We start from the raw sequence: 24,783 nt of genomic DNA on the forward strand, positions 1-24,783 counted from the left end.
ATCGTGCGTCATCACAGTGCGAAACATCTCATTTCATTTCTTTCTCGTACTCGTTTGCAAAACTCCATTATGAATGCTATCACAATCAATCAAATGTTTTTGTGTACATTTTGACGTCCAGTTTACTGTGGGTCAGTTGATAAATGTTATTTACTCCTTTCTTAATTTTTTTTTAGCTTCGACGAGGTCGTAGCATGTCCCTGTGTGTTCCCCATCTTTACACCATCCCTGATTCACCCTACATTCCTAGACAGTCCACCACTCCGCCACTGGGTCTCTCTGCACCTTTCTCCCCTAATGTTTGGACTTCCCCTGAGGAAACCTTTGCGGAAAAACTGTCCAAAGCATTGGAAAGGGTCCTGCCTATGCACTCAGCTGTTCCACGCAAGCTACGCCGCTCCAGTCTCCCGTGTATTAGTTTCAACCCTGTATGTTGTATGTGATGCATGAGGATAAGTTCTCAGTAAATACAAGTTATTCTGGGCACTAAGTTTTACAGTTAAGATGAGATTTAATTCTGGTTACAATACTTTAGGGTTGCATTTACTAAAGCTGCTCTTCTAAAGTGGGGAGTGGATGCAAATTTTTAATGAAATTGAAGTGTGTTTTTACATTCACAATTCTAATTATTAAATGCATCTAAATAGGCAGAAATTTTAATGAGAGAAAAGTGTATTCTTTTAATATCTTTGATTTATTAAAACAAAGAATTTAGAATAACTGTTTCCTTTGACAGTTATCTACTTCCTGGAAAACTCGTAAAATTCTAATGGTTTAACTGTAATCCTGAACAAAGTCACCAAAAAATATAGAGAAGCATAAGATCATTCATGAACACTTGGATACTGAAACAGTCCATGCTGCTTTTAGACAAGACCTGGACACTTATCCAGGCTTTAGCTGACAGTGTCGACTAACATTTGCAACGTGCCAAGAAATGAACTTCAAACACGGGAGACTGTCACACATGACATTTGAAAGGCATTGCTGATTTTTTTTTTTTAAGAAAAGGTGTTCATTCAGAGAATGTAAGCTTCACTGCATTTATTATCCATCCATTGTGGTGCTGCGCTTTCTCTTGAAATGCTGCAAACTGTTTGGTGTAGGTACTCGCACAGTGTTCCTGGACAGAAATTCAAGAACTGGTCACCATTCTAATTCAGGATAATGAATGGCTTGGATGAAAAGCTTGCAGGTGTTGGTGTTCTTGACCTTGTGTTTCTAGGTGGTAGTGATCAAGAGTTTGTAAAGTGATACCTAAGAAGCCTTAATGAATTTCTGTCATGCGTCTTGTAAATTGTATACATGGCTGCTACTATGTTTCATGGCTGGTGGAAGGAATGTTTGTACGTGTGGTTCTGGTTCAATGAGGGGGCTTTGTCCTGGATGGTGCCAAGCGTCTTGCGTATTGTTGGAGCTACACTCATCAAAGAAAATGAAAAACATTTCATCACGCAGCATCTCAGGAGCACAAAAGCTGACGTTTCGGGCCTAGACCCTTCATCAGAGAGGGGGATGGGGGGAGGGAACTGGAATAAATAGGGAGAGAGGGGGAGGCGGACCGAAGATGGAGAGCAAAGAAGATAGGTGGAGAGGGTGTAGGTGGGGAGGTAGGGAGGGGACAAATTTTTTTTTTTTCCCCTCCCTACCTCCCCACCTACACCCTCTCCACCTATCTTCTTTGCTCTCCATCTTCGGTCCGCCTCCCCCTCTCTCCCTATTTATTCCAGTTCCCTCCCCCCATCCCCCTCTCTGATGAAGGGTCTAGGCCCGAAACGTCAGCTTTTGTGCTCCTGAGATGCTGCTTGGCCTGCTGTGTTCATCCAGCCTCACATTTTATTATCTTGGAATCTCCAGCATCTGCAGTTCCCATTATCTCTGATAACATTTCATCACGCACCTGATTTATGCTTTGTAGATGGTGGACCAGGTTTTTTGGAGTCAGGAGGTGTGGGATTCCTAGTAAATGTTGCTTGCCACTTGCCAGCCCATGATATACAGACCACTGAATCCCTCACTATCAACAACTGATGTGCAGAGGCAGCAGTGCGTAGCACATCCACGAGGTCAGCTGCAGAAATTTGTCAAAACTCCATACACCACCTAAACCCATAACGGTCCCCATTTAGAAGGACAAGAGCAGTGGAAACATGAGAACACTATCACCTGCAAATTGCCCTCCAAGTCACTCACCATCCTGACTTGGAAGTCGCTGGGTCAAAATTCTAGAATCCCCTCCCAAACAGTATTGTGCGTATTCCAAACAGTCTGCAGCACTGTTCAGAAGGCAACTCACCACGGTCTTAAGGAGAGCAAATGCTGGCCATGTTATGTAAATGAAGAACAAAAATATGGAAAGCAAGTCTTTTGATTTAATCATTTATCCATTGGTCCATTTTTATTTCCATAAGATTTATCAAATAACTAGCTGGTAAAATGCAGTTTACATGTATTGTGGTTAAAATGTAATTTCTTGATAGATTCATCAATTTGTAAAAAGGACAAACTTTTGTATAATGCACAAGCGCTCTTGGCATTTTTTGCCTCAATGAATATTATCCACATGGTAGCATATGCTTACCCAGTGGTAACAGATCTTAATTGCTATTATGCTTTGAGAAAAGCACAGTTTCACAAAGGCAAATTTTTATTTTAATTCTGTAAAATAAGGTGAGAAACTTTGAATTAGTTCTTCCAATGTGAGGCAAGTGGGTCAAATCATTTAAATATAATTTTTGATGAGGTTTTAGATCTGAACTTGCAAACGATAAATCCCTTTCACATACAATGCCTTTTATCATTGGGGTTTAGATGCTACAGCTTAATGTAAAACTTATGCCCATTACTGTGTTTAACGCATTCATTCAGTTTTTTTAATGTCTTCTGTGTTTGTCAGATACGTCTGTGTTCTGTAATGTAATTCTTAATGAAATTCAAGCTAAAAGCTCATTTTATAATGCATCTTTAATTTTCTCAACTCTGATTTGAGATTTTTGTCTTCATGTTAAAGCAGTCCCCATCTCTAGTGCATCCTTGTGGGGGAGTTCCATCACAACCAGAGACTGTTTCATATCCACCTATTCCTGAAAGACCATTTTCTTTCTCTCCACCACCAAGTTTTTCTCTGAAAGTTGCTAATTCTCAACGCCGCAAAAGTACTTCCATCCTGGAAGCTCATACTCACCATTTTCAGCCAATACTAAGGACTGCAGGCCAAAATGCTTTCTCTGCTGATGATTTTACAAATCGGAATTCTGAAAGCTCAGCTGTTACGGGCTTCGTTGCTCATCGATCCGCCAGTGAACCAATCCATATTGAAGGCCAAGTGCAACGAGAACAAAGTCAAGCCTTTGAAAACAAGTTGAGTCACATTGAGGGAAAAGTGTATCCATGTTGTATGCAATTACAGCAAACTTCACATGATCCGTATGAGATTGTAACTTGCAACAGCCTTTCAACTTGTGCATTTACTTTGCATCAAAGTCCAGCAGAAGCAAACCTAAAGCATCAGCAGATTTATTCTCAGCCCTTGAGTTGTGAGGAATCCCTGAGTGGTCAAAGTTTGTTGTCGTGCCCACGACAAAGCCTCACCGGTCATGCGCCTCAAATATTGCAGATGGCTTCTTCTAAAGTACCAGCTCAAGTTTCAAACTTAGCTTCTCATTTTCCACTGGCTCAAGACATGATGCAAAAGCATGGGCAGCATTGCAGGATTGGAGAGCCACAGGCAGTGTTTCCACCGCCAACTAAAGTATTTCTCCCAGTACAGAATGGTAAAGATGCTCAATGTGAACCTGTAATGACTAGCATTGTTTCAAAAAATACTGTTGGAACTATGAATACAATGCTAACTGTTCAACACTTGACTGCCCCTCAGTCTGCACCACCTATCCTTACACAGGTAAATGAGGGCAGAACTGGATCAATCTTTGAATTTCAAGTTCCTGCAGTGCAGATGGAAGGTAATGGCATCCACATTCCCCTTCCATCATTAACTCAGAGAGTTTACCGAAATCGAAGGGCTTCAGTGGATTTAAGCTTAGAGGACGGTCAAGGGACTGGATTGTACAGCAGGCTTCAACCAGTGACTGAAGAACAGGTGGTTTATTTTAGTTCGGATGCTCTGGTGTTGCCGAGTGATTTCCTGCAAAGCAGATGGCCTATGTCAGAAGAATTTGCTCAGCATCTTAGTCCACAGTGTTCAAGTGACTCTGGTCAATCAACTTCCTCTGAGACCAGAGAGTTCCAGTCACCACCACCTTTTGGATTCCTGATGCCATTCTCCAGTTTAGCATTGTATTGTGAGCAGCAGCAGGTTTTGCCAAAACATGGCATGCATTATGAAACGTTGCAAGGTGTGCCTGTTTCAGTAGCTTCACAACCACCCATGTTAAAGCAGTTCAACACTGAGTCCTTTCCGACAACTTCAGGGACAGCTGGCTTGTATCAGCAATTCATGGAAGGATCTTGGCCCCATCCTGTTACATTCCAGCAGAACTTTGCAGTGGATTACAGTTCTGCAGATGGACACAGTCTACCTTTGGTACTTGAGTTTCTGGTGTTCCTGCCTTTTGCTGAAATCTGTTTAGTCTTTTACAAGGCAAAGCTGATCACTGGAAAAGAAAATGCATAGCAGCCTGCAAATTAGGAATATTTTTTGTGTTGTTTATTGACTTGTATAAATCAGTCACTTTGTTTTGAGTAAGAGCTTTTAATTTAGATGCTATAGGTTCTGTAGTTTTTTTAAAGGAGATTCAGTTCAAATATATATTATGATTGTTACATTTACTTTTTGAGCTACATCTGTAAGGAGGATATCATAATTATTTATCGGTAATAGCTCACATTTAAAATTTATTATTTTTATGAATCTAATTGACTTAATCATTGAATTTGTGTAGAGTACTGCTGATACCTGAAGAAATGATTACATTCAATTTAAAATCAACCAACTTAAAATGCCTGATTAACTTTAACTTTTAATTCAAGATGTATTATCCTTCTTTGCAATGGATGCAAAATATTTGTGTCATAAACTTAATTCTGTATGTCTAAATATCAAGCAGGTGCAAATGCAGAGCCACCCGCCACCTACCAGTCTTCCTCTAACTGTGTCAAATCAGGCAGCCCCGCAACCACCTCCAGGGTCCATGCAGCAGACAAACAAGGTAATAATCAGGTATTACGAGGTATGCAGGAATAAATGTAAAATCGAATTTTGCTCTAGAAACTGCGACTCAGAAAATCTGGTAGTTGATAGGCAAATTATTAGTGTTGTTGAAGAATCATCAATTCAATTTACATAACCGAATATTAGCTAAGAAATTCAGGATCTCGAATGTGATGAAAGTTTGGTTTTTTTTGGGCAGTTGGCTTTGTTTTTTTTCCTGATCAAGTAGTTTTCCTTCCATGGCCAACTTGAATTTGTGGTTGGATTGCTGGAGACTCTCTTAGCTCATACAGTATCTCATCCTTTGTTATGTTTGTTTCTTGTAGTTTGGCAGTTTCTGCACCCCTGCGTATCTTCCACAGGTAGAGAATTTCATTCTTCTTTGTTCATTTCTTCCCCCCCCATGTGTGGTGTGTGCACAGTTTTTTCACTCTCATTTGCGCTATGCGGTATAGAATCCGTGCTTCAAGTTGGTTATTTTATTTTTGTCAGAAATAAAAAATGTTTCTTTGTTTTAAAGAAGTTGTTTATGGTATTAAGAAATGTAAATTCAGGTTCAAATTGTAGACCTGTTAGTTACAGGGCAGTCTTCAGTTAGAAAAAGTTATAAATTATGCATGTGTGCCAGCTAAGTACATTAATTTGTAGGTAACTTTGCAGTGAATGAAAGTTGTGATTTTTAATGAAGAAACTAATTGACAGAATCCCAGTACCATTGTGGTGTGGAAGGAGGTCATTTGCCCCATTGTGCCTGCACTGGTTGTATTGTATTTTCCATATATCCCTGCACACCACTTCTGTCCAAGTAATCATCCAGTGCCCTCTTGAATGCCTTAATTGAACCTGCCTCCACCGCATTTCCAGTCAGTGCATTCCGTACCCTAACTAATTGCTGTGTGATAGTATTTTATTTTCTCTCCTCACTCTTGCTTCATTTACACACCAGTTTAAATCTATGCCCTCTACATTTTTTTGTATGAATCGGAACAGCTTCTTACTATCTACTGTCCAAAACCGGCTCGTGATTTTTGAAAACCTCCACAAATTTCCTCTTAGCTGCCATATCTCCAAGAAGAGCATTTGCAAATGCTTCACTCTGTCCTCATAACTGAAGTTTCAAATTCCTGAACCAGTTGAATAAATTACTTCTGTGCGCTCTACAATGCATTTACATCTTTCCCATAATATAGCACCCACAACTATACATCATCCTTCAGCTAAAGTCTGACTGTTTTCTCATACAAGTTGAACATCACCTGTTTGCTCTTACACTCTTTGTCTCCATTAATAGAGCCAGGAGCGCAGTATGCTTTTGTAACCGCTCTCACCACTTGTCCTGCCACCTTCAGAAAATTTGTGTGTGAATACTCCCAGATCTCTCTGCTACTGGAACCCTTTTTTATAATTGTGCCCCTATTTTATGTAGTGCTTCAGTGTTCTTTCAACCAGCGTATATTACCTTGCACTTCTCTGCACTGAGTCTCATCTGCCACCTGTGTGTCAATTCTGCCAACTTGTCAATGTCCTTTTGGAGTTCCACACTGTCCTCCTCACAGTTTACAATTCTTCCAAGTTTAATGTCTAACTTTGAGCACTCAAGCTTTGAAATTGACCCCTGCGCACCAAGATCCAGATAATCAATGTATAACAGGAATGGCACGGTTCCAAATACAGACCCCTGGAGAGCTCCGCTCCAAAGCTTCCTCCAGCCTGAAAAATATCCATTGATCTTTAATCTACTTCGTATCACTCAGCCAATTATGTATCCATTTTGCTACTGTCCCTCTTGCACCATGACCTATAACTTTCCTCACCATTTTGTGGTGCTGTATCAAACCCACCTTTTTCCATGTGACTATTAATTCCATCCTGAATTCAAATCCCATTTGATGGCTTTTGCAGTCAAAAGCTGGAACCAGTTGATCTGGAGAAAATTTTCCCTTTCTCATGTTACTGTTGGAAACCCCTTATATAGGGGAGAAAAAAGCACTAAGCATTGTTCGATTATTAGGTGTGCATGCACTACTGACATTGATTTGAGTAAAACCTCTTGCTGAGCAACTGATCTCTTGAAAATTTTTTTTATTTATTACTAAACTGTATCAGACTTAAGTTTGTTAAAACTGTGATAAATTAGCTTTGGGCATAACTCCATGTGTAGGTTCCAGACTTTATTTTGCTTACTGTCAAGTTTTAGAAAGTGATTCGATTACGATTTTTCATTTGTATTTGACTGAGTTTAATATTAACGAACCTCAGCATAACCTAGAGTAAGTGGGAACCTGGGGTGAAATAAACAGTCTGCTGCCTGGATTCATATCTGGATCAAAGGAAGATGGTTGTTGGAGGTCAGTCATATAAAATCCAGGAAATTGAGTCAAGCTTTCTATTTAATGGTTTTGTTATTGCTGAATTCCCTCCTAAGGACATCTTGGCTGTTGCCATTGAACAGAAACTGGACTAGAATGGCCAAATATGTTCTAGCCACAAGAATGCGAGAGAGGCTAAGAATCTAAAACTGAATAATTCATCTGATTCCCCAAAGCCTGTCCACCATTTCAAAGCACAAGTTAGCTGTATGTTGGGATATTCTCTACTTGCTTGGATGAGTGCAGTTCCAATGCACTTGAGAAGTTCACACTTCCGGGACAAAGCAACCCACTTGATTAACATCATATCCACAAAAGTTTGCTCTATCCTCTGCTTTTGTACTGTGGCAGTAGTGTGTACCATTTATAAGATGCAGTGCAGAAATTCATCAAGTCGTCTTTGGCGCCTTCCAGACCCACAAGCATTATCATTTAGAAGGACAAGGACAGTGAGTATATGAGAACGCCACCACTCCAAATCCTATTCCAAGCCACATTCTATCTCGATTTGGAGATTTGTCACTGTTGCTTTACTGTTGCTGGATCAAAATCTTGGAGGTCCTTTCTGCACGAAATGGATGGCGGTGCTTAAGAAGGCATCTGATTACCATAATCAACCAGAGATGGATAATAAATAACGGCCCAGCCTGTGAAGCCCATATTACTTGAATGAATTAAAAATACAGAATACTGGTTTGCAACCTGAGAATTTTTAACGTGATTGGCTGCATGATAGCTTGACAAGATCAAGGTGCAGTGATGTTAGAAATTGCTGTTAAAAAAACTGCAAACAGTTGCAGCATGCCTAGCCATTTGGAGTCTTGTTAAGATGATCGCTAAAGCTCTGTCCGACTTGTTTTGAGTTCACTGTTGAGCCCCCTTTACTGCAGGTCTCAAAATCTAGACTTATAACATGCTCCACAGATGCTGAAGAGAGTCAAGTTAAAATCCTGCTTCTGCTCTGTGGGCATGAATGGAGTTGTAGAAGATTTTAATGATGTGCAGAGTTACAATCCATTGCATTTCTGTTTCAAATTTGGATGTTGCAGAAGGGGAGATGTGAGCTAAAACTGAAGAATACCTTCATTGTTGAAAAACCTTGAGTTTGCTGAGATTGTTGCATGCATTTTAGCTTGACCTGAACCCACAAAAAGTGCCTTGTTGAAAGGTTGCTGAAAAGTGGTACCTTTGGGCCCCTCGAATTTTTTTCTAAAGGTGTGGGTTGTAGGAGAATACAGTTGTCTACGAACATACTTAGGTACATACACTAAATTAAATTCTTATTTGTATTTTGATCATCTTTCCAAGTTTAAACAAAATATTTTTAAGATTTATATTCTAGTTAGGTTATCCATTGAGCCACTTGGTAAAACTTAATTGCAAATACTATAATACCACATTTTCCCCTCTCTCTTCACCTAGCCGGTACCACAGCAGCCTGTGCAGTATTCAGTTCCGCAGATGGCATCCAGTGGCTCGGTTTCAAGTCAAATAGTTGCTCAGCCCCAAGGTCTACCTATCAGTCAAATGCATGCTGCTCAGCAAGGTCCTGCTTCATCACAGGTAAAACATTAAATCACTGAATCATGTTTTCTTTGTTGTTTGACTACATTAAGATACATTTTCCCTTGCTCCATATTGTACTATTCAAATTATTAGTCTGGAGCATTTGGCTTACTACGTAGTGAAAATTACTTTTAAATTGGTAAATTTTCACTTTAGCTGACGGTAACTTGAAATCTGTCTAATGATTCAATTTCAGCTCTTGCTCATCTTTCAAAGAAGCATAGTTGTTATTATGAAGCAGGATTGTCCAACTTGTTGAATAAGGGATCAGACTTCAAATCTTATCTCATGCTAAAGGCCAGTAAACAACTTTCAGAAAGATGACATTAAAGGTCCTTGAAAAAGAGACCTCTTATTTTTATCCACCTCTCCCCAACTCCCTATTTATGAGTCCCCTTCCCCTCCCCCATTTCTGAAGAAGGGTCTCGACCCGAAACGCCAGCTTTCCAGCTCCTCTGATGCTGCTTGGCCTGCTGTGTTCATCCAGCTCTACACTTTGTTATCTCCTACTTTTAAACTATGTTCCTAAATTCAGTGTCCCCCACAAGAAAAATCATGCTTCTGTCCTCTCAAGATCTCGGTTTCAATAAGGTGTCCTTTCATTTCCCCCAACTCCAACGAGCATGGGCCACATCTGTTCAGTCACTCTTCAGAAGTTAAGTCCTTCATTCCAATAAAAAGCTATTCAAATCTTCTGCAATTATTACCCTCACCTTTTAAAGTAAGGAGACCAAAACTGCACAGTGTAATCCAGATGTGGTTCCACCAGTATCATGTACTACTGCAGTGGAACTTTGCGATTTCGATATTTGATTCCTTTGTAGTCAATGCTACCTTAATTCTGTGTGTCCACTTGCCATACATGCTAATTTTATGACTTGTGTACCAGGATACCAGATTTGTCTCTACTATTACATTTTTGCAATCTCTTGAAATAATATACAGCTTTTCAGTTCTTCCTGCTACAATGGACACTTTGCCATTTTGCACAGCATCTGTTTTACTCTTTCCATGTCCCTTTCCCAACACTACCGTCTTTTGGTAACTTACTTTCCCACCTCTCCTGCTGTGATTGGCAATTTTAGCTGCTGTGCATTTGGGTGTCTCATCTGAATCTTTGATATAGAATGTAAATATTTATTTGAGCCCCCAGCACTGATCCCTGTGGCACTTCATCATTACAGCTTGGCAATCCAAAAAAGATTCACCTGTTCCTGACTCTTGCTTCCTGTTATCCATGTGCTCTTAGGTCGGATGTCACTGCACAAGCTGTCACCTTTATCAAGCATCTTGGAACCCTAAGTATGTTGCACCTGTAGGTTCCCCTCTATCCACCTGAATTTTACTGTTGTCAGAAAATTGTAATTGATGAGTTAAATGGTCACAATGGAGGATATAGTCTGGGGGAGCATTTAAAAAAATGAATGCAATGCTCATTTGTAATGGCTTTTTGACTTATACAAATATAATTGTTGTGCGGCAGGATATAATGAAATGGACAATTGTTTTTGTTTTGTTTGAATTCGGGAGGAATAAAAGTTTTTCAGCTATAGAAAACTTTTAAGAGCTGTTTTTTCATTGCTATTTATTCCCTTGCAAGAAGAAAAAATGTTAGTCATATATATTGTACAAAGCTTTTAGTTGTTCTGATTGTTTGTTGACTTTAATATCTTTGACAGAATTACTCCACCCAGTTGCCGGTTGTTACTCCAAGCCCTGTAAAGACTTCTGGAGGTGTCCAGTCCACTGTAGTTTCACCACCACTTCCAGTTTCTGTAGATCTTGCATCTCAGCCTGTTACACAAGCGTCGTATCATGTTGGTCTTGCTGCAGGCGTGGCTCAAACCTATATTGACTCTACCGTACCCGGACAAACAAGACTACTCCAGCCTTGTACCTCCACTGTTCAGCAGACCCAGACAGGACAAATACAGACACAGGCATCCCAAGAGGTATTTTTATGCTTAGGCATGTAATTATTAAGGAAAATTCTTTATCTGTCTGTTTTCAGAATTTTTGTTTTCTGGAAGTGAGTGCATCACCTAAAAACTAAAATGCCAGACTCGGCACCATTTTGGAGGATGAAGTACTGTTGCACAAGTGATTTGTCAATTTCTTTGTGTTGTGTCGCTTGACTGAAGAGTTCTGTGCAACTTCACTTTCACTGTCCGTGCCACATGTTTATCCAATTCCCTACAAAAGAAATTGGGGAGATTGGTGCAGCTGATATTAGGTGGGTGTTACCAAATTAGAAATTGAAGAGTAATTAAGATTTTCCAAAGGGAAGTGAGAAGTTGGTGATTTTACTGAAGTGTGGTGAGGAGGTGTGGTATTGTTTGGACTAAGGAATATAATGTGAGGGAGTAGTTGGGGAAAAGGCGAGAAATGAGGAAAGAAATAAGGATAGCTATCTTTTCCCGTGACATCTATTGCAAATGCAGTTGATTGGTACGTTGGTTTCTTTCCCCATTGTGTCATGCGCCAAAAAGGCAGAAGGGGAAAAGAAACCATGATGAATATTGGAAAAGCAAACAAAGAAACAGCAGCAAGAGGAAATATGCACATTGATGTACAGTAAAAGCTTTTATCGCTTGTTAAAAACAAATTGTGAATGCATGTATTTCCTGTTGAAAAATATCACTTGCGGTCTCTCCATTTTTAATTGGTCATTTAGTGTATAACGTACATTCCTCATGTAGTGAAATATGGTTGAATTTCCTTGCCCAAGCAACGATGTAGTTGTTCTGCCACCATGTAGTTAGGTAGTCATTATTCCACAGAGTTGGAAGTGTATGATACGTGGGCAAAAAGAGTAGACTGTGTAGTCCTTGGAGTCTTTACTTTTCAAGCAGCATGGCCTGTCTTCTATTTCGTCTCTGCGCTCCCATGTTTTCAGACATACCTCAACAGCAATGCATACAGAGTAATGTACACTTCCACCCAGCCCGAGTTGAGGAATTCTTCCCACCTTGCCTCTTTGCCTTCTTTCATCCCACTTGTTTATCCCTTGCTGACAACCAGGCTGTTAAAGAAGAAATGAAATGAGTTGGTTGGCTTCTGCTTTGGTTGAGCATAGGGCTTGTGGAAAGCAAAACTGATCAAGTGGAGTGAGGTTACTGCTTTAGAATTTGAGAAGGAAAGGAATATGTTGCATTATTAGAAGAAAATGTTCATTTTTGTTGGGTTATGTTTTGGATGTTTAGTGATCATTAACACTGGTTTTAATTAAATTTTTAGGGGACCCAGGCTCCAATGCAGGCGGAACAGTTGCAGTTATGCTCATCTGTGGACAGGTGATTTTAAAACTATAAACTAAGAATACATAACGAGAGTGCACTTTTCTTTGAGCTTTATGCCATGTACGTATTGGGAAACATAATGTGATAAAATAGCAAACCTTTGTCTCTGGAATACCCAATGGGAGGGAAGGAGTTCTACTTAAGTTGTAAAGTGCTTTGATTCAGATCCCGTCTAGAGTATTGCATTTAGTTCTGTGCACTGCAACTCCGGAAAGATGTATGAACATAGACTTGAGGAGCAGGGGTAAGCCACTTGGCCCTTCAAGTCTACTCCACCATTCTAGAAGTGTTTTTAACGTTGGAAAATAATACCTACACAACTGGAATATGAAATTAAAGCATAAAGAAGTGCAGTGCAAGGTCCTATTTTGTGAAAACTGATGTTGAAAGCCTTTAACAATGGATATTTTATCAGAATATGGTTCATTCCAATAAAACGTCTACATGAGAGATAATTGAAGATTTATTATTTCAGTTGCTGACATGTTTGATGCTCCTGGACATTGGGAACATTTTCTAATTTAGATCTGTAACACTAACAAAAGATATGTTTGAAGATGGTGTGTCTAATTGTTATTTTGTGATTTCCAGTGCTCACTCAGATGTTGCTTCTGGGATGAGTGATGGGAATGAAGGCCTTCCAACAGGTGGAAGACATGAAGGGCGATCAGCAAAGCGGCATTGTCGTAAATCTGTGAGGAGTCGTTCACGTCATGAAAAATCATCGAGACCAAAGCTACGAATTCTTAATGTAAGTGCCCATTGTATACCTAGGTTTAAGAAAGGAGCTTCGTGAAGGTTTATTGTATATCTTGTCAAACTTGAATATACTGTATATATTGTACTTTATTTTTAAGGTTTCAAATAAAGGAGACAGAGTTGTGGAATGCCAGTTGGAAACGCACAATCGAAAAATGGTTACTTTTAAATTTGATTTGGATGGTGACAACCCAGTAGAGATAGCCTTTATTATGGTGAGTAAAATTCAATGATGTTGATTTGAGGACTCTTAGCTGTGCTGTCAAATCAAGTGTGGTGAGTGTTATGACTCACGCTGAAATTAGTTGTCCAGTCAGATCCCAACTGAAATCTAGCTTGATGGATTTTGATTCTTGCTTTTAGTAAGACGCCCACTCACTGAAACATAAGCACACCGTATTGCAGCTGGTTTTGACAATAAAACAGAAGTTCATTATGCAAAAGAAATTAAGGGAAAATAGAAAACAAAGCTATTAGCACGCAGTACATGTTTGGATTTCAGGACATACAGTATAAATGGATATCCATTAATTGCAAAATCATTTCTTTACATTACTTCAGCTAGTATTCCCTTTTCTGTCATCCTTTATAGGGCTTAATTTAGCTGTAGCTTCAAATCCCTGTGTTGAGAATCTGATCAGCCTCTTCCTGGAGCCTTCATACAATTGATCTTAAACTTCCTCAGCTTCAAATAACATGTTTTGAAACTTTTATTGAACTCCTTACAGTGAAATCTATTCCTTAACAATTCTAACTCCCTTTCTCAGCGGTTTTCCTTGGAGACAGGTTACAGTGTATGGCCCAAATAAGAGTTCTGTATATAAACGCATGTAAGCATAACGAATAAATTAAATGAACTGCAAGCACAAATTTGAATTGGAGGTTATCCTGCAGTAGCCATTACTGAGACATGGCTGCAGAATGGTTGCGTTTGAGAATTAAATATACTTGATGTAGGGTTTACAGGATGGACAGAGAAAAGGGCAGAGAAGGTGGAGAAACCTTATTGATTAGAGAGAACATTACTTTGGTGGTGAGGGAAGTTACAATGAAAGGGAAAGCATTCAGTGGAGGCTGTGTGGGTGGAACTGAGAAATAGTAAAGGATCTAAAACTGTAATAATAGCTGTTGTGACTAGACCCGAGTGGCAGCGCTGAAGTGCTAGATTATATAAATGCTGAAACTAGGTATGTGTAGCAAACCCAGAATCGTGTTAACTTGTATATAGATGGGGGAAACAGACAAACACCTGTCAGAAATTAGTGAACTTTTGGAATGTGTCCAGGATAGTTTCTGACAGTGGTATGTGCCGGATGTAACAAAGGAGCAAGCAATATTGGATTTAGTCGTGACTAATGAACCAGATTCAATTAGTAACCTAATTGTGCGTGAGCCTTTATCAAATAGGGATCGCACCGTGATCATGTTCAATGTAGTATTAGAAAACAAAAGCAATGAATCAGCCACAAGTGTTTTAGGTTTAGGTTGCCTTCAGAGATGAGACGCGCTGTCCATAGTAAACTGGGAAAATCTAATGGATATAACAATTGAAGAACTGTGGAGCATTTGTAAGGAACATTTGAACACAGTAGAAAAACAATATACCTGAGAGGGAAAAGCTCCACTTCACAGATAAAACAGCCATGGACAATTAAAGAGATAAAGGACACAACCATGAAAGAAAAGGCCTGCAAAAATGCAGTAAATATCAAAGATCCAGCTGAATGGGAAAGGTACAAAGACCAACAAAAGGCCCCAGCTGTTTATAAGGGCTACTAAAAGGCATTCTGGAATAAAACTTGCCAAGTATGTCAAAATCAATAAGAAGAAATGTTACAGTTACATAAAGAGAAAGCCAGTGGTCACGAGCAATGTGGTTCCCTAAAGACTGAAAGTGGAAATATTGTCAATGGTTACCGGGAAAATGGCAAACATGTTCAATAATTACTTTGCCTCAGTATTTCCAGTAGAACAGGAAGACGGCTTGCCAGACATCCAAGGAAATTAATACTGGATCTCGACCGGGGCTGAATAAAATTAACATAAATAAAACATTGGTAATGAGGAAACTAATGGAATTAAAATGTGACAAATCTAGGGATGTGACAATTTCCACTTGTGTTAAAAGAGGGAGCACATTGCAGATGTACTACAGAACTCTTTGAGAATTCACTCGATGCAGGGGTCATCTCTTTAGACTGAAAAACGGCACATGTCACACTGCTTTGTAAGAAGGGTGAAAGAAGAAATTCAGGGAATTACAGACTGGTTAGCCTTACGTTTGTAGTAGGGAAATGTTTGGGAGTCCAGAATCGAGGATGGGGTAATTGAACACCCTGAAATGCTTGGTTAAAGTGGGAGAACCAGCAGGGATTCATGATAGGTGAGTCATGCCTGACAAACCTCATTGAATTTTTTTGAAGAGATGACTAAGGTAATGGACAGGGGTCTGTCTATGGATGTTGATTATACGAACTTCCCAAAAGGCACTTGATAAAGTCTGACATGAAAAAATATTCATTGAGGTAGAAATCCGTGGAATTTTTACCTGGCTGGGAAATTAGTTTAGTGGCAAGCGACAAAGTAGGGATAAGGTAGGTGCTCACATTAGCAGGATGTGACCAGAGGTATGCCACAAGGACATTCATATGTAAAGTTATTCACATTATGTATTAATGACTTGGGATTTTTGTGAGAGCGCATATTTCTTTCCCCTAATCAACCTGCCCAGTGATGTTATTATATACCTCTGGAGCAGGTGGGTCTTGAACCCAGAATTCCAGCCCAGAGATAGGGACACTGCCACTGCCCTCACAGGAGCTATTATTGATTTGTGTCATGGCATAAAGTCACATATCCAAATTTGCTTTTGACAAGTTAGGCAATATTGTAAACAGTGTAGATAATGGTATTAAATTACAAAGGGATTTTGATAGACTAAATGAAGGAGCAGAACTGTGGCAGGTGGAGATTAGTGTAAACAGGTGTGAGGTTATCAATTTAGGACTGTAGATAGTTGGGTCAGGCTACTTTGTGGGAGTTAAATACAGTGAATGTCCAAAGAGACTGAGGCGTTCAGGTGCATGGATTTTTAAAATGTCACAAACAGGAGCTGAAAATAGTCAGGAAAGCTAATGGAATGATTCTGAAAGAGTTACCCGAGGAGATTATGGTGGAGTCAAGGAGGGTCCGAGAGGACAGGAAAATAGCAAATGTAGTGTGCCTCTTCTAGAAGGGAGGGAGGTGTAAGACAGCAAATTGATAGTCTGATTAGACTGACCACTGACATTACTAAGATTTTAAGTATGAGACTGCAGAATACTTGGAAGTATGTGGTAAAATAGGCCAGAGTCAACATGGCTTTGTCAGGGGAAAGTCATGCCTTGCAAATCTACTGGATTTCTTTGAGAAGGTAACTAGCAGGTTGGACAAAAAAAAGCCAGTGGATATGATCCGTTTGGATTTCCAGAAAGCCTTTCCCAAGATGCTACATAGGAGGCTGCGAAAAAGGATAAGACCCCCATGGTATGAGGAAGTACAAGGAGGTACAATTATGCTGCAGTGTCAATTTGGGCATCACATCTTAAGAAGGATACATTTACCTTAAACATAGATTTAGAAGAATGACCGTTAGATTTCAGGGGTGAAGTTGTGAGGGGAGATTAAAATTAGGCCTGTTTTCTCCAAAATTTGGAAGGCTAAGGGGTAATCTGATCAAAGTCTTCAGGGTATTAACAGGAAAAGAGAGGGTCGGCAAAGATAACTATTTCCATTGAGGATTCTGGAACCAGGGGTCATAATCTGAGAATTTCTGCCTGAACCATTTGGGATAGATGTTAGAAAGCAGTTCAGCACACTTATGGTGCTAGATGTTTGACTCTCTTTTCCATAAGTGACAGTGGATGTAGGATCAGTTGATAATTTTTGAAATGAGAGAGATAATATTTTTGTGAAGCAAAGGTATTAAGGAATATGGGCCAAAGGCAGGGATATGGAGTTAAGCCACGGGTCAGTCATGATTTTCATGGAACAGGCTCAAGGAACTGAATGGTCTACTCATGTTCTCTACATTAGTTGGGACGAGAAACTGCTTCCTTTAAGTAGTATATGGTTGAGCACTTGTCAAAACATTCAAGGTTAATGGGCCAAATGCCAATCAAGTGGGACCAGTGTTGTTTCTGTTTGGTGTAGATTTGATGGGCCAAAGGGCCTCCTCTGGACTGTATAATTCTGTGAACTAGCTTCAGCCAAGACTGAGGGGAAACTGAATCTTTAGCACTTGTGTTTTTCTTTTTCCCTGCCACTCCCCTAGCTCGTGTCTATCCCCTAATCAAAAGGCAAGAAACAAAATCCCTGACCACCGAAACCAGTTCATAAGAACAAAGAGCACGAGTCGAATGCTTGCCCCTTTTGAGCCTGCTCCATCATTCAGAGAGATTATGGCTGATCTGATTTTAGTTCCATTCTACATTCCTGTACGCTGCTGATAATCTTTCATCCCTTTATTGTCCAGAACCTGTTGACCTCTGTTAAAAAATATTTGCAGATTCTGTGCATGGTCATTTTTGGAAGGGAAATCCAAAGTGAGTCAGTCCTCAGATTTTTTTCATCACACTGTCTTTAATGGGCAGCCCCTTATTTTTAAACTAGTTTCTAGTTTTCGATTCTTCAAGAGGAAACGTTCTTTCCATATCCATCCAGTTGAGTCCCCTCGGGATCGTGGGTGCTTCAGTTAAGTCACCTCTGATTCTTGTAAATGCCAAAGAATACAGTTCTAGTCTGTCTGGCGTTCCTTCGTAAAGCGAGTTGCTCATTCCAGGTATTAGTCTGGTCAGCCCTGTAAACTGTTTCCAATGCATTAACCTCCTTCCTTAACGCAGAGCAAGCTAGAAGGACTGACTTGCATCCCCCTGCTTCTAGTTCTTATATTCTTTAATTATGGTGACCAGTACTGTGTACAGCACTAACCTAATGTAAAACTGTTTACTTTGTTGGTAAAAATCTTCCAACGTAAACACAAACCCATTACTTTCAAGGAAGCATTTATTTCTCACTGTTTTTAAAAATAAATGACCATGGCTACAGAAATACTTACAAATTAATCATTCGTCCCTTCACACACAGAAAACCCATATGCCTCCAGGTCAAAATTCATAAACCCAAACTGAAAAATAAATGATGTGCATAAAAGTCTCTCACCTTCAGATAAAATTAGTTTCATTGCATGGCATTTATTATCTCAATAGAGACGAGGCACTTTAGTTTATCTGGAGAATATTAGGTTGTCCTATTTAAAAGGAGACTTGAGATGTTTAAATTCACAAACTGTTTTGATGGTATCAGTAATGAGAAATTGTTCCACTGTGGATCTATATGATAGTAAAAGAAGTATTCCTTTTTGCGGTTCGGAAAACAAACTGCTTTTGATTGTATTCTGTAAAATGGAACTGCAGAAGACTCTCTTTTTCATAAGTATTTACATCCTTAATTGCTAAGGATATGCACCTTAATGAGATAACAGTTGAGAATAATTTTCAGTCTTCTTTGATACAGGTTCAGAATGAGTTTATCCTGGAGACTGAGAGAGAATCGTTTATTGACCAAGTAAGGGAAATTATTGAGAAAGCTGATGAAATGCTGAGTGAAGATCCAAGTGGGGAGCCAGAAGGTGATCAAGGATTGGAGACTGTAAAAGCCCAGGTAGCTGCTTGCTTTAATCAAGCACAGGTATGCTGTGATTGCTTTACTACTTAATGGAAAACAGTTTGTTCTAACAGCTGATGCAGATTTGTCTTCAGACCTTCATCACTTGACTTTCAAAATTTGAAACTCTTGAGTTGTTTCGTTGAGAATTTATAATGCTGTGTTGATGTTGTCTTGGATTATGAGAAGAGATCATGTCAGTCTGCTCAAATAAGGTACAGATTTATTCTCATTCACCAAATCATGTACATTTCTGCAACATACATAGACATGGCACCTGTGGTTGGAATATATACAAGGAAGGAGCAAGCCAAGTTTTTACTTTGAGTTTGGAAATGAATTGTTTAGATTTCACAATGCGTATATATCACTTTTTCTCTGTCACTGTACTTCAGGTCCCATATTCTGTTCCTTTGATCCCTCCTGCTGTTCTTTTCCTGTCTTTTGTCTCTCCCTATAGCATGTGTTTACTTTTCATTTCAGTCTTAACTTTAAAGTCACTGTTTGTACAGAATTTCCTGTGGCTGGTGAATGACAGCTCAACTGAAAACAATGCTGTGTCTGCTTGAAATCGGAAATAAAATAGTAATTGATTTAAGAACACAGAAGCTCTGACAGCATCTGTGTAGGGAGAAGCAGTTAACATTTGAGTCGAAATGTGATTCTTTTGTTCTGAAGACAGGTAAAAATAGGGGGGATTTAATGCTATTGGAAAGGGGGTGAGGGTGAGAGTGCAAAACAGAATATTCGGATTGGATCAGAGAGCCTGAGAGGTTAAGTTGTAAGATATCCTGGAACAAAAGGCAAGGGAGTCATCTTTATAGTAAAGAAACCAAGAATTGGTCCAGAATTAGTATTACTGGCAGATTAAAAGCTGGTACTGTATGAAAACAAAATATGAAAGCACTATATAGATTGGCATTTGCAAAAGAAAAGTAAAATGGAGGACAGGGTTCATGATCTTAGGTTGTTAAACTGTATTGAGTCGAAATGGGCTATGTGCCTGAACAAAAGATAATGTGCTGTTTCTTAAGATTGCATTGACTGGAATATTGCAGTCGGTCAAAGACTGAAGACAAAAATCGATAAACAGTAAAATGGATAACACGGTATGAAGCTGGATGAACACAGTAGGCCAGGCAGCATCAGAGGAGCAGGAAAGTTTGACGTTTTGGGTCGGGACCCTTCTTCAGAAAACAGTAAAATGGTTTTGCCTGTTTTGATTTCTGCACACTTTTTTCCATGGTAGTCAAAGATTCAAGTGGCACATTGCCTTTACAGGGCATCTGGGTCCTAAGCGAACAGAAGAAGTAAATGTGTGTCTTCAGAACACTGGTTTGGATGGGTACATGAAAGTGATTCATGAACCGTGCTGATCCTGAACTGGATGTCTAAACTTTGAATAGTTAGTTTAATGTTAAATTGGCTATTGAAATGAAACAGAGGTAGAGAGAGGTTAATTTGAAAAAGACCCAAAAGTATGAAATGTATTTTCAGTGGCAGAGATATTTTGATAATAATTAGGCTCATCGTTGAAAAGTATCACTAAATTACAGTGGACAAAATTTAACAAGCTGTAGCAATTTGAATTTGCATCTGTCATGCAGGTGCAGAGGTTTAATGAAAATCAGTACATGTCAATGGACATGACAGTGAGGCTATTGTTTATTGTGTACCATGCTGAAGAGCATGTCATAATCCGCAGTGCCCAAGTCATTGTCTTTGACTGCGTGTGTGCCCACATGGAGGTGTCAGATTTGGATATAAATGTGCTTCAAAACTTTATGGCTATTTTTACAATAGTTTCTGTCCCTCAGGTCAAGATTTTGAAGCTATAATGCAAAGGTGATTTGACATGACATCACATGTTCTGATCTTGTATGAAATCCAGTGGCATGATCATGTTAGAGATCAGAAATATTTTTATTTTCCTTAATAATTCAAAAACCCAGTTTTTCACTGAAATCACAACAATCACGGTATCAGAGTTTTGCTCAGTCATACAGCACGGAAAAAGACCCTTTGGTTAAACTTGTCCACGCCAATCAGGTATTCTAAACTGAACTAGTTCCATTTGCCTCAGTTTGGCCCCTATCTCTCTCAATCCTTCTTAATCGTATATCCATCTAAATGCCACTTTCTTAGCAGTTCCTTCTCTGTGTGGGGGAAAAATTTGTCCCTTAAGTCCCTTTTATAAACCTTTCCCCTCTCAACTTAAATCCAAGCCCTTTAGTTTTGGACTCCCCTACCCTGGGAAAAATGATCTTGGATATTTACCTTATCTCTGCTGCTCTTGATTTTATAAACCATAATATGGTCACCCATCAGCCTCTGACGTCCAGGAAAAGGTCCTAGCCTACATATAATGTAATGGTCTGCCTGAACAGGTATGGTACGATATACCTGAACAATACACAAAAAATTTTCACTGTATTTTGGTATGGGCAATAATAAATCAAATCAATTCAGCCTGTCTGTTCTTGCTATAATTCCTCTAAACTCTGCATGCATGTGTAATGGCAAATTACTGTGCAGGACAATGTTTCTATTGGCAGCTGTACCATGTGCAGAGTATCCACACACAATAAAGTGATCCATTAAGCTGAACAGCAAATAGTTGCTCCCACAAAAGTTTGATCCAGTCCTGATGCTGAGGAGGGGTTGGGCGAAGCATGCAGGAGATCCAGGAAGAGGTGAATGGCCTTTCCTTTTTAGTTTTGCCATACATTGATTCAACATGCTCAATTTGATTTTCCTAATCATGACCGGGGATAAAGCCATGGAGACTGGATGACTAAGTCTGCAGTCAAGACGATCTTGGTACAATTCAAAAGGCAGTTCAGAGATTGGCACATACAAACATGCAAAACTGTGGTGACAGAAGATGTTCATGCTCTCAATGCTCTGGGAATTCTTGCCATGTATAAAATGTACTCAAACAAAGTAAGACGTTGATTGCAATGCCAATCAGTAACTCTCATCCTCTTGACAATCCGGTTCAAGATGTGGTACAGAAATGGAGCATGGTCCTTTTTTCACTCTAGCAATAACTCATTTGGATTGTTGCTGGTGTGATCTGCTTGATGTTAAGGAACCAGAGGGTTGGTATTAATGCTGTGAAGTCATTAACAAAAATCCTAAATCAACAGATTCGGCTGCTGTATCAGAAAGATGAGAATGGATGTGAATATTGATTGAGCGTTCTTGCCTGTACCCCTTCAGCAAATGCAGAGTGACCTCCTCTGCACTGGTAACAACATCCAATCTTGCATTGTTTCGTACAAAGTGGCTTTCTGTAGTTGGCGGTCTGGGAGTTGAAGGTCATTCAGACCTTATGGGGGCGGCTCAGTGGTTAGTTCTGCTGCCTCTCAATGCAGAGACTGTGGTTCAGTTCTGCCTTTGGGCAACTGTGTGGAGTTTACACATTCTCCCTGTGTCTGCATGGGTTTCTTGCAGGTACTCTGGTTGCCTCCCGCAGTTCAAAGATGTGCAGGTTAGGTTGATTTGCTTAATGCTGAATTGCCCATTGTATCCAAGGATGTGCTGGTTAGATTGGTTAATCATGGGGTTACAGGGATAGGATAGAGTTGATGGCTTTGGATGGGATGCTCTTCAGAGGGATGGTGTGAATTTGATGGCCAAATGGCCTATTTCTACACTTCGGGTTTCTGAGACCTGGGCTGACCTTGAGCTGCTGAGTCTGAGTTTCTCCTACCCTCTTAGAGACACACATTCCCTTCCTACTTTTAAGAGAATTACTCAAAAAAAAAAATTTCATAGCTGCAATGTAATATCTTTTACATAACTATTGAAATTAAAAATACAACAAATATAGATGTTTTTACTTTATACTGAAATCCATGAACCAGTTTTCCTTTATGAGCCATTTAACTTAAACTGCCAATAACTCGAGTTAGAAATGTGTATGAAATTGGAACATTTAACACTTAGGCTGAGTGCCATTTCAAACATTCAAATGAGACTTCAAGACAGAGGAGCAGAAGTAGGTCGTTGAGTTGATGGAATCACCATTCAGTGAGATCATGGTTGATTTGACAACCCTGAACTTCTCTTCTCTGCCTTATTTCCATAATTCTTGATTATTTTGCTTAAAATCCTGTCTGTTTAGGCCTCGAATAGACTAACTGACTAAGCTCCTACAGTCCACTGGGTGAAAAATTCCACAGATTGACTATCCTCTGAGAGAAAAAGACCCAAAATTTACTTTAGTCGTTTAGTTCCAGTTTATCAGTGTTTTTGCCTGTTCTTTATCTCTTGGCTTGGTTACTGGGTCATTTTTTTGCAAGCTAGATAGTTTATCAGAAAAAGTTTCTTCTTAAACACCTATTTTGGAGACTACTGGTGTAACATAAAAAGTAAGGTTTTCTGTTCAGAAGGACATGAGCCATCACATTGAGATGAGGTACTTCATTTATGTGAAGAAACTAAAGAAACCACGACTATTCTGACTTGGACAGAGAAGGTTTTGGGAAAATGAAATGAATGTGTAAAATTGGCACAGTAAATCAGGAGCTGGCAACCAGTGAAGATAAATTTACAGTAAGTGGTGAAAGAACCAGAAGAGAACTGATCTTTTTAATGCAGTGAGCTATGATCAGGAATGGGTTCACTAACTTTTAAAAAAGAAATTGGCTTTAAATTGGACAGAAGACACGTGCATGAATAGAACAGTGGGACTAATTGAACATATCTTTCAAAGAGGCAGTGCAGGTTTGCAGTCTGATTCCTCTTGGAGTCTTGCATGACTGTTACCTCCTCTCTTTCTGTTGATTTTTGGTTTGCTGTTCATCCTAATTACATTCCCATATCTTGCATTCATTTGTGTTCTTCCTCCCTGAACAACAACTGCGCTTTTCCTAGAAAATGAACAAACTGCTTATTTTGTATGAAGTGTGAGTGAGCAAAATATATTTTTCAAATTTTTGGTTTTACAGCCATCTTAAAAAAAATTGAATTTTTACTTTGTTATTTACCTACCTTACTGAATCATCTTAAACCCAGGATGTTGCTGCAGGGGTTCCTGAGGGCATTTTCTGAAGCCCAGCCATCGTTTGGCTGCTTCATTAATGACATTCCCTCCATCTTTTATGTCAAAACTAGGCCCGTTTTTATTATTGATTAATGATTATTAATTAATGATAATTAATGATTACACAGTGCTTGGGGTGATTAAAGCCTTGAATACACAAGCAGTTACTATCTGCATATAGTAATGCAATAAGTGCAAATTAATATTCATGCTGCAGAAGTACCAGACAATGGCTATTTCCCAGCAAGAGAATGAAAACATTTTCCCTTGAAGACTGATGATCATCACTAAATTCCCCCAAAGTCATCATGCTATGAGTTCTTATTGACCAGAAACTTAGCTTACCCATTTAAATATGCTGGGTAGGACAAGCCAGGGGCTAGGAATTCTGTAGTGACTAACTTGATTCCTGATTTCCAAAGCCTGTGCAAACCTTGCACAAGTCAGTTAAATGATGGAGTACTCTCCACCTACATGGCCAAGCGTTGCTGTAATTACACTTGAGAAGTTGATACCTTGGAGATAAAGCAGGCTACTTGCTGCTGCACTGTAGCAACGATGCTTACCACATGAAAGATGTACTGCAGCAAATCTCACCAAACCGCCCTTGATAGCAACTTCTAAACTAGCATCTAGAAGAACCAGGACAGCAGGTATATGCAGATATCATCACCCATAAGTTATGTTCCAAGCCAGTCGTCATCCTTATTTGGAGTTAAGTCACTGCATAGGTCAAAATCTTGGAACATCCTCCCAAATAATGCTCTGAATCTACGTACTTCTGATGGACTACAACTGTTTGAGAAAATTGTTCATCACCACCTGCAAAAGGGCTATTAGTGATAGGTAACAAATGCTGTTCAGTAG

The 24,783-nt window shown here is 39.4% G+C and overlaps 1 protein-coding gene across 12 annotated transcripts in view; it reads left to right on the top strand.

The window, feature by feature from the left end:
* Window positions 1-24,783, top strand: part of wnk1b (WNK lysine deficient protein kinase 1b) — a 189,365-nt gene that overhangs the window by 98,275 nt on the left and 66,307 nt on the right. For 5 of the 12 annotated variants that reach the window (XM_048549635.2, XM_048549630.2, XM_048549632.2 and 2 more), the window contains exons 9-17: window positions 3,011-4,543; window positions 5,064-5,168; window positions 5,497-5,532; window positions 8,962-9,102; window positions 10,785-11,057; window positions 12,343-12,398; window positions 12,996-13,155; window positions 13,262-13,378; window positions 18,717-18,890. In XM_048549635.2, the coding sequence (XP_048405592.2) occupies window positions 3,011-4,543; window positions 5,064-5,168; window positions 5,497-5,532; window positions 8,962-9,102; window positions 10,785-11,057; window positions 12,343-12,398; window positions 12,996-13,155; window positions 13,262-13,378; window positions 18,717-18,890 (2,595 nt within the window). The remainder of the gene's footprint in view (window positions 1-3,010; window positions 4,544-5,063; window positions 5,169-5,496; window positions 5,533-8,961; window positions 9,103-10,784; window positions 11,058-12,342; window positions 12,399-12,995; window positions 13,156-13,261; window positions 13,379-18,716; window positions 18,891-24,783) is intronic. The other 7 variants (XM_048549631.2, XM_048549641.2, XM_048549640.2 and 4 more) reach the window with 5 other exon arrangements.

The sequence above is a fragment of the Stegostoma tigrinum genome, chromosome 18 (genome assembly GCF_030684315.1).
Source record: "Stegostoma tigrinum isolate sSteTig4 chromosome 18, sSteTig4.hap1, whole genome shotgun sequence".
NCBI lineage: Eukaryota > Metazoa > Chordata > Chondrichthyes > Orectolobiformes > Stegostomatidae > Stegostoma > Stegostoma tigrinum.